The sequence below is a fragment of the Babylonia areolata genome, chromosome 11, assembly GCF_041734735.1.
Source record: "Babylonia areolata isolate BAREFJ2019XMU chromosome 11, ASM4173473v1, whole genome shotgun sequence".
Lineage (NCBI taxonomy): Eukaryota > Metazoa > Mollusca > Gastropoda > Neogastropoda > Buccinidae > Babylonia > Babylonia areolata.
Genome location: NC_134886.1, coordinates 39506667 through 39517025, shown reverse-complemented (window position 1 = coordinate 39517025; position 10359 = coordinate 39506667). Strand labels below are relative to the sequence as shown.

The following is a 10359-nucleotide window of genomic DNA, read 5'->3' as shown; positions in this document are numbered from 1 at the left end:
GCAGAGCAAGTTAAACTTAGGCTGAGGTGAGAGAGTTGATACTGACTGATACGGTGATAGGGATGCAGACAGTCAAATACTGATAACAATGATAGAGATGCAGTCAATGTTCATGTGACTGACAGTGACAAAGGGCGGAAGGCCAGTATTTAACCAGTCCAAGTGGAGTGAAGTGAAAACGGGGACAGTATGTCTGTTACTGTACATCTCACAATTGAGGCTTTGTTCTCTTACTGTCATACTCATTGCCAGGACAGAGAGTACAATGTCAGAGTGTGAGTGTATGCACATATTTATTTTGTCTCTTATTGTTGTTCTCCGTCTCTCTCTCTCTCTCTCTCTATTTCTGTCTCTCCCTGTTGGATCCCTCTCTCCGTCCACGCACATATGCAGTTATGCACAGAAACCACAAACATATATATATATATATATATATATATATATATATATATATATATTCTCTTCACAGTCGCATACAACACTGAACACAACACCACACAAATATGCACACATGTGCCGGCATACACACACTTGTAATAACGTGTACACACGCACACGTGCACGACATACCCACCATACAAGCATACAGTTTTCAGGAAGAAATCAGTTCAAGAATGCAGTCTGGACTTGCTGGTGGAGCCATGACACATACTCAGCAAAAGGCAGAGTAGAAAAGCGGAAACAATTGCATTGTAATTGGATCTGCCACAAGGGAGAGAGAGAGAGAGAGAGAGAGAGAGAGAGAAAAGGGGAACGGGAGAGGTAGATACCATAGAGACAGACCTGTATGCAAAGAGCAATCCTGACATGTTGGCAGTGATGGGGTTAACAGTGAAACCTGTCGTGTTGGCAGGGTTGATAGGTAAACAGCGAAACATGAAGGTGGCAGGGTTGATGTGGGTTTCCAGAACTGCTGACTGACAGATGCTTGTCATGGATGACTCTTATTTGTTTCTTGTACATCGGTCAGAATGTGGGGTTGAAAGGCTATTCAGATTTCTTCATCTCCCCCCCCCCCCCCCTCTCCACCCACCAAGAGATCAGCTTGAAAAGAGTTTGACAGATCTATATGTGTACCTCCTACCCACTTCTTTGGCTTTCAGCTGTTGAGGAGATAAGTGGGCCAGAGCTGTTATCAGTGAGTGGAAGGGGTGTCTTGATTACCAGGCCCTCAGGTGTCGGTCAGCCTTGCTTCTACTTCAGCCCCTACTTTCACCAGACTAGGGCCTGACCCACTTACCGCTATAATCTCCTTTTGGGTGGTGGTTGGTTTAAAGGTGTAACAGTTCCTGTCTGAAATTTGACCCTGGGGATTTTGATGCTTTTTGTTTGAGCTTTGGAGTTTGTTTGATGGGGAATTTGGTTCTGTGTTTATTTTGTCTGAGAGGCCCGCCCGTCTGGGAAGTCTGCAGGTGGGTGTGCGCACGCACAACACACACACACACACACACACACACACACACACAGAGTATAGGGAGAGAAAGAGAGTAAACAAAATTCTGTTGAGCTGTCAGTGGAAGAGGGTGTGGAGGAAAGAGCACTGCTGCATGCTTCTATGTCTGGCCTGAGGTGGGAGTGCAGTAAGAGCCCACTGTTGCCTGCTTGCCAAATGTTTGCTATACATAGTATATATGTTTGCTGTTGTCAGCATAAGGTCAGGCCTCCAGGATCGCCCAGTAAAAGATTATGAGATGTGTGTGGCATGAAAACTGGGTTAGCTCACTTATTTTGAAGCTCTTTGTCTTCAGTTGATTCATTTGTGCACTAATGATAATTATCATGTTATCTTTTTTTTGTTTTGCAGAGCTCTTTGTCTGCTTAGGATTCATTTGTACTCTGTAACAATGAGTAATGATAATTATGATGTTTCTGTTCTGCAACAGTTTGATTGATGGTCTGTTCAGTTGTTATAGTTTGACTGTTTAGTCTACGACAAACGGGTGCATAGACCAGTTCTTTACTCCGCTTAAAGTGAAAGTCAAGACAAGTGTTTCAGTTTGTGTAAAGGATTGAACTGGACCATGTGTTTTGTGTGTGTTGAAAACAGAGCTCCCACCTACCTGCATTCTGGGCCTCCGGTCCTGCTGAATCCAGAACGGGTCATCCCTTACTCCGAATCACAGAGGTGGGGGCTGGTAGTTGTGTGATGCATTCTAAGAGAAGAGAGAGAGAGGGGAGAGAGAGAGAGAGAGGGAGAGAGAGAGAACAAACAAATGAACCTTTTTTATTGAGGGAAAAAAGGAATAAGCACAAATGACTTGTTTTTAGAGAGACAGACAGACAGACAGACAGACAGATTTATTTATTGAAACTGTGTGACCATAACCCCTCAAAAGGGGACACACATAATACGAGATGTGTTGAAGCATTTTGTATATGATTTTAAATTCAGGGAAGTGGAGACTGGAGTCATCTGAAGGAGAGAGATAAGGGGGAAGGGGGGGGGGGAGGTGAGGCGGAGGGGGGAGAAATAGAGAAAAAGCTAGAGAGAAGGGGATCTGGGAATGAGCAGTGTGGCACTGGGAGAGTGTAATGCCACTGAAACGGGTGGTGCAGATGATGAGGCAGCCAAAAAGCTATATTAAAAAAAAAAGCAAAAAAAAAGAGCTGGAGAGAGATTATATAAAGATGGACAGGAATATTCACTGGCAACTCTTTCCTCACAGATATGAGCGACACTTCACTCCCAATGTCTCCCTGGCACCTTCGGCCCAAAGCAAAACCAAGTCAGGAGAGGAGGGTGAGGATGGGGAGCAGCCGGAGGAGGAGGAGGAGCAGGAGCAGCCCCAGGAGCTCACTGTCAAGACCAAGGTTAAGGAGGAGCCCAAGGTCACGGTCCTGCCCACCCCCATGCCGCCAGGGCCTGTTGCCATGGAGAGCAGTCGGGAGTACCGGGAGTATGACCTGCCGACGGACACGGATGACTCCAGCATGGGGCAGAGCTCTCCTCTTGACAGTGAGTGTTCTAGGCGGTCATGCGGATAGCGCACACACACACACACACACACACACACACACACACACACACACACATATACACACGCACACCTGTACTTGTGCAAGCACACCATTCTCGACACACATGCACTCATTCCAACCTTCCCATACTCTACTCACTCCTACCCTACTCAGTATATTCATCCGCCCCTTTCTGTCTCCCCTCCCCAACACACACACACACAGACACATGTCACACACACACACACAGACACATGTCACACACACACAGACACACACACACACACACAAACACATGTATGTGAGCATGCATAATGCGATCACAACTTGAAAATAATCGATACGGTAGGTATTGTGAAAAAAATTACACTCTCCACCCCACCCCCACACTCAGTCTTTATTAAGAAAAAAAAAAACACCCTAGGGGATACATGGATAAAATACATAAACACAGTGGGCTAGATGGATAGACACAAGCATAGCATACTATCTAGATAGTAGATAAAATATTAAACTAAATTACATGGCATACTAACTCACACATAAGCACTTTATCAGTTTATGAAATGAATGGAACATGCAGCACCATTGTACGTCTAAAGTTCAGAAGGAGCCTTGGTTCATCCACATACTTAACAGTTATAAGGTTAAAGGTGGCGTAGCCTTTATTGGAGTGAAGTGCCATGGGACATATCAGCATCAGTGCACTGCATGCTGTCGCTCTTCACAGGTCGGGAGGAGCCGCGGTTCAGCGACTCTCCGGTGTTTGAGAGCACCCTGGAGCAGGAGCTGGCCCTGATCCACCAGGCCCTGGACGGCAAGGTGCCCAGCACCAAGGAGGCCCGCGACTCCTTCCTGCATGACTACTCCAAGCTCCGGGCACGCCAGGAGGAATTGGTGCACAGCCTCTGTCGGGAGAAGCGTGCTCTCAAGAGGGTGAGGGGTAGAAGTTAGTTTTGGGCGTGTGTGTACGGGCAGGGAATTGGGATGATGTGTGTGTGTGTGTGTAGGGGGTGGCGGGGAGGGTGAGGGATAATAGTTTTGGGCATGTGTGTATGGGTTGGGGTATGGGCTGGGAACTGGGATGATGGGTGTGTGAGGGAGCTGGCGGGGTATCCTAAAAGAGGCTTTCAGGAGGGTGAGGGATAGTAATTTTGGGTGTGTGTATGGGCTGGGGTATGTACAGGCTGGGAACTGGGATGATGGGTGTGTGTGTGTGTGTAGTGGGTGGGGTGGCAGGGTATCCTAAAAGTAAAAGAGAGGCTTTCAGTAGAGTTAAGGATTGTTCTGAAAAAGAGGCTCTGAGTAGAGTGTGGGATTTTGTGTATGTGTGTGTGTGTAAAAGGCATGGGATAGCTTTTGGGGGTGAGGGTAGGGCTTATTGTGTCATGAGAAAGGTTCTCAGGAAGATATAAATTTGGCATGCTCCCCCCAGAAAACATAGTATGACTGCCTACATGGCAGGGGTAAAAACAGTCACACATGTGAAAGTCCACTTGTGTATAAAAGTACGACTGAATGTGCCCACGAACAAAGAAGAAAATGTTGATGATAAAGAAAGAAAGGGGGGTAGTTTTGTTTGCCTGTCTTAGTGTGTGTGTGAAAAGTGCAACCTTGCTCTGTTGTATCAGTAAGTAGATTTGTTTCTCTTAATGCAACAGATAATTGATCATAGTAGGTCATATCTGTGATAATATAATCTCAAGCATGGTTACTTGTTTCTGCAGGAGAACTCTTTGGTGCAGAACAGGAACGAAGACCTGGCTCGTAATTTGCGAGCACTGGAGAATGAGATGGCCGGCATGAGGCTGGACAGTGAACGCCGTGAGCGTGCAGTGCAGGAGGAGAGAGCAGCACTTGCTCACAAGATGGCTGCTATTCAGAATGAAAGTTCCCAAGAGGTCAGTGACTTGACTGGCTGCCAAGATTGTGCAGCTCTGGGGAGGGGGAGGGCGGGGGGGGGAAAGGTGATACAGGACTGGCATGGCTACAGGGACAGTTGGGGGATATGTCTGGAGGCATTTTCAGCATAGAATTATTGCGAAGTGAACATACAGTTTATTATAATCTTGCGCATCTGTGAAGATCAGTTACTCCTTTCATCCTCCCTGTTGACTGGATTTATGCGTTGATGCAGCGCATTATGTGGTACTGTTTGATATGTGGGTGCTGCCATTGAAAAAATATGACACCAGCTTCCACAGCACTCTGTGATTGTCAGATAAGCTGACGTTTTTGAGAGTGAAAAGGAACAAAATCTAAAATGAATTATGACACTGATCACTGATGACAACGTGGAGTTATACACATAAATAACTTAATCAGTTACAACACTGAACATTAGAGGAGAAAAAAAGCGTTGCAGGTGATGACTGAAGAGGTACAGCACATAATATTGGTAGTTATGTGTTTGGTCAGGTGTATGGTTTAAGAGTTACAGCTCTGAACATTGTGTTACAGATGCCTGTAAAAATGTTGCAGCACTGAGCACAGGCATTGATTTGTTTCAGGTGTTTGACAAAACTGAATACTGGCAGAGATGAGTTACAAATCTATGTACAACAATAGATTTACAACACTGGACTCTAGCTAGGATGTGTTACAGACATATGAATGAAGAGTTACAACTCTGAACAGTGCCAGTGATGTATTACAGATGTATGACTGAAGAGTTACAACACTGAACACTGATTGTTATGTTGTGTTACAGACAATATGGCAAAAGAGTTACAACACTGAACAATGCCAGTGATGTGTTACAGATGTATGACTGAAGAGTTAACCACTGAACGCTGGCAGTAATGTGTTACAGAGGTTTGACAAAAGAGATGATGTGTTACAGATGTATGACTGAAGAGTTAAACACTGAACACTGGCAGTAATGTGTTACAGTTGTATGTCTGACAAAAGATTTACAACACTGAGTACAAGAAATGAAGAGTTACAAATCTGTGTTTGACAAAAGATTTACAACACTGATCACTGGCAGTGATGTGTTACAGACAGCATGACAGAAGAGTTACAACATTAAACACTGGCAGTGATATATTAACAGATGCATGACAAAGGTATCACAGCACTGAACATTGACACTGGTGTGTTAACAGATGTACGACAAGTCCCCCCGTCAGTGCGAACTGAAGGCCCGCCTGCAGCACTTTGAGAGCCTATACCACGACCTACAGTACGAGAACGCAGTGCTTCGCATGGAGCTGCAGCGGAGAGGGGTCAACATCGTGGAACTGCTGGCCCAGAAGAAACAGCCCATCATGGATGGCGCCAGCGGCAGCAGCAGCAGTCACAGACCCCCGTCGCGGGCAGACATCAAGCCGGACATCACAACCAGTCCGCAGCAAGTGGAGCACGACAAGGGGCCCTGCTCCTCCCGCAAGGCAGACAGGCAGGACTCCTCCTCGGACAAACTGGAGCACAGCCCGGACAAGTTGAAGCTAGCCTCGGAGGGCTCGGACTCTGTGGCTCAGTCGGTGGCTCTGCCCAAGACTCCCACACGGCCGCGCAAAACTCTGCCACCCAAGAAAGAGCGCGACTTGATCGTGGAGTGAGAGAAGCCATGTTCGGTCGTAGCAGTAAGGAAGAAAGAACTGATGAAAATAGTGAACGACTAAAAAACTTGAAAGAATAAAAGAAACAAACAGCTTCTGCTGTCAATAACGTTTCATTCACCTTGTGTCGGTGAACAGAGAGACCAGCGACTGAGACGGAACCTGGGCTGTACGGTTGCTTAACCAGTACAGAAACTTCCATGGCTGACATTGTGATGACAGACTTCAGATGCAGCAGTGGGAGTTGATGGGTTTGTGTGCAGGGTGGGGTGGGGTGAGGGTGGGAGGTGGTGTAGGACAGAGAATGGTCAGTGGTTTTACAGAGACCTGCGTCAGTTGTTTCTTTTTACTCACCTGCATTAGATGCCGCTGTTTGGTCATTTCGGTTATTCCTGATGCATGTAGAGACGATAGCACACAGTAGTTGATACTAGTATTGATTAATACAGCATAGCCACTGTACAGTAGTAATGATATTAAGTGAAGGCAGCTTGTATATATATATATATATACACACACATATATATATATGAATATAACAATATAACAGAAAAAGTGGGAAGCTGCTTGACTGGAAGGTGGGAATGGTGTCCTGGTTTTCAGCAAGCGCATTGCCCTGTGGAGTCCGCAGTGCAGGTAGTGCAGCGCCCACAGGCCACAGAACAGCTGGAGGGGGAGAGAAGCCAGTACACATTTCTGCATGTTGTCGGTGATTCCTGCACCACCACTGGGAATAGGTCTTGTGCCCACCGGAGGGGGTTCCTGCCGCAAGCTGACAGCCGTTCAGGTCAGGGTCAGGACCCTTTGTCAACAGGTTTTACCCTTACTGATGACATTGACACACATTGCAGTGACAGTGAGGGAGGGTTAGGGGGGCCAGCTGAGGTTGAACGAATCCAAAAGCCTTTGCCGTTTGGTTTGGGTTTGGCAGTTCAGGACAGTTAGGGTTAGAGTATGTTTTGTTGGCTGAGGGAGATGGTAACACAACAGTGTGCATCTGGTTTTCAATACGTTGTTAGCTGGCATATTTTGTGAGTGTTGAATGAGCACAGTGTCAAGAGTGTGGCGGTGGTGATGGCACGGGCAGTAGTGCATATGGCACACATGAATGTATTTGATCCAGACCAGGCAGGTGCTCATCACAAATTTATTTGGTGGGATGTTGCAGATAGATTTGGGCCACACATTTATTTGGTGGGACAGTGCAGATAGATTTGGGCCACACTTTCTCTTTGTTCACTTCCCTGGCAAACGTGGACAGGCTCAGTCATTTTGTAGGGTCTGTCATTGTCACGTCCATTTCTCTTCTGCCTGTCTCTCAGCGTCTCTCTCCTTTTGCCTTTCTGATCTCTCTTACCACAGTCTCTGTCAATTTTCACAATCTCTGCCACAATCTTGCACTTTCCTTAGTCAGACAAAAGGTGACATTATAGATGGAACCGGTGGACTTGGATTGGCAACATGTGAATTTTCAGATTTGGATGCAAAACACTGATGATGATTTATCTCAAACAGTTTGCACTGTTTGTCAGAAATGTGATATTGAAACTGAAAGCTGTAAATTGGACAAAACTTATTCCCTGCCTCTGAGTCTGAGAGAAAGCAGGAATTTCACAGAAAACCGGGGTGTTCTTTCTGTCAGTATGACAGATTAGATAGAACTGCTCCTTCCCCCTTTCTGTAAAATTCAGTGGTCGAATATTTACTTACAAATATACAGTCACTGAATCCTACTTGGCCTGGCTTCTATTCTCGGTACTTTTTGAGGACCTAGACCTGTTTATTGTCAATTTGGGCATTTCTCAGAATGTCACAATTGTGTGTGTGTGTGCGTGTGTTTGAGAGTGAGATATACAAATAAAAGATATAGAAATGTTCACTGAGGTGTTCAGATATATAGTACTTTTTGACAAAGAAAATGTGTGTCTCGCTTGGTGCAAACGAAGACCAAACCTGACGAGGGTTGCTGGTAGAACATTGGAACCCAAGAGCCTGAGCAAGGGGAGAAAACTTGACTCATACCTGCTGTGACTTGGAAGGGCAGAATGAGTGCAGTACGGTGGCAGGGGTGCAACAGGATGGAGACGCTGGGTGATGTGAGATATGCTGTGTATTCCTGTGGGAAGGGGGAGACTGCCAGTCTTGGGGCTGACTGAACAGCGGGTGCATCACTTGACTGTATGCTTGTGTGCTCAGCACTTCCCAAGGCATGCTTCCAATTCCTTTGTAGGCCAGTGGTTTTTGTCAGCTCTGTTAACAACCATATTTCAGACTGGGAATACTTGCTTTCCTGTTTTAATGTGAGTGTTCAAGAATGTGGAGTTAACAAAAATCCAACAAATTCACAAAACTGTAAGATGATTATTTTTATTTTTCTGTTTCTGATTATGAAGAGGAGGAGTAAATTTTTATAGTATTTTTTGTATTGGTCGGTTGATTCATTTATTTGTTATTTCACATGTATTTTTCATGACAAGAAAAAAAACAACAACCCCTCTTTATCTGTTGTTGGGTGTTTGTAGATGTGGGCACAGTTTTGTGTCAGATTGTCCTGCGTATTGATACAGATGACTGCGGTGTTGATGCAGAGGACTGTCATGTTAGGGCAGATTTATTCATGACTGGATGGCGGACATGAAGGGGAAGGCTCCGTAAATTTTTCTTGACAGTTTTATACATGTACTAGTATCTTCATGAATTCTTTGGATAATTTCTAAGCTGTTCGTTGGACTCCAAAAGATGTAAGTTTCCAAGGAACGGATTGTACACATGACAAGCCAGCCAATTCTGCCGATGTACAGCGATGATGGGATGAGGGTTTGGGGGGTGCAGGGGTCTTTCCAGCTATTGTGATTTAATAAGAAGAAGCATTTTGTTTTGGGGATGTTGTGTGCTTGTTTGTTGGTGCTTGTTTCAGTTTTATGCTCTGCCCTTTAGATACATGACGTTACTGTGCGGGGTGTTGCTGTGTTTGTGTGCTGCAGTGTTTACAAACATCGGTCACATGGGTGGATGAGTGTGTGCCAGGTCTGTAAGCTGTCAGTGGGAGGACTCATTGAAGGTACGCAGTGATTGACTGAATGTCGTTGGGTGACCATGAATGGCTGTGCCTGTGGTCAGCCTGTTGTCTTTGCTAGAAATTGGTCTTGCCTCGTCCACGCTTTTGCTTTGGTCCATGTTGTGTCAGCCATTCCAGTTAAGTATTGGATAAACGTGGATGGAGGATAGTATCTTTTTAGGCCAATGACAAAACTGGAATTGTGCTTTGTTCTGTTGGCCCATGGTATGTGACTTGACAAAGTGTGGTCAGCACAGTAGCATACTGTGGAGGACTTCATTCCATGAAGAAGAGAAGCAACTGTTTTGCAAGAATACTGTCAATACTTTCAGTTTCACCCTTTTACTTTGAGTACTTAAAAAAACAAAACAAAAAACTTTAGCTCTGGGTATATATCCGATCATCAGAGGCTTTGTATGTGAAATACTCAAATGGTATGCAGTTCAGATCTAGGATTTTTCTTTCTTGCATTTGATCCAATAAAAAACAAACAACAAAAAAAACAAAAACAACAACAACCAACCAACCAACCAAAACAAAAGAAACTCTATCTGCTCTTTCCACTTGAAAAGAACTTCAGTTGTTTTCCTTCATGCATCCTGGTCAGTACATATTTCTGGAAAAAACAAAAATCAAGTTTGAAGAACAATAGACAAAAGGATAAAATGTAAGGAAGAGCAAACCTGTTTTCTTTGGAGAAGGAGAAGGAAGGTGTCGAGATGAAGGTGTTAAAATGAAGGGGAACTAGAGGACTGGTGAAGAGTGAAGCAGGGCAGCATG

The 10359-nt window shown here is 45.1% G+C and overlaps 1 protein-coding gene across 1 annotated transcript in view; it reads left to right on the top strand.

The window, feature by feature from the left end:
• Nucleotides 1-6773, top strand: part of LOC143287725 (ski oncogene-like) — a 19953-nt gene extending 13180 nt beyond the window's left edge. Inside the window, exons 3-7 of the mRNA XM_076595963.1 lie at nucleotides 2048-2125; nucleotides 2667-2956; nucleotides 3689-3894; nucleotides 4686-4859; nucleotides 6066-6773. Coding sequence (XP_076452078.1) covers nucleotides 2048-2125; nucleotides 2667-2956; nucleotides 3689-3894; nucleotides 4686-4859; nucleotides 6066-6521 — 1204 coding nt within the window. The 3' untranslated portion in view covers nucleotides 6522-6773. The remainder of the gene's footprint in view (nucleotides 1-2047; nucleotides 2126-2666; nucleotides 2957-3688; nucleotides 3895-4685; nucleotides 4860-6065) is intronic.
• The last annotated feature ends 3586 nt before the right edge of the window (nucleotides 6774-10359 follow it).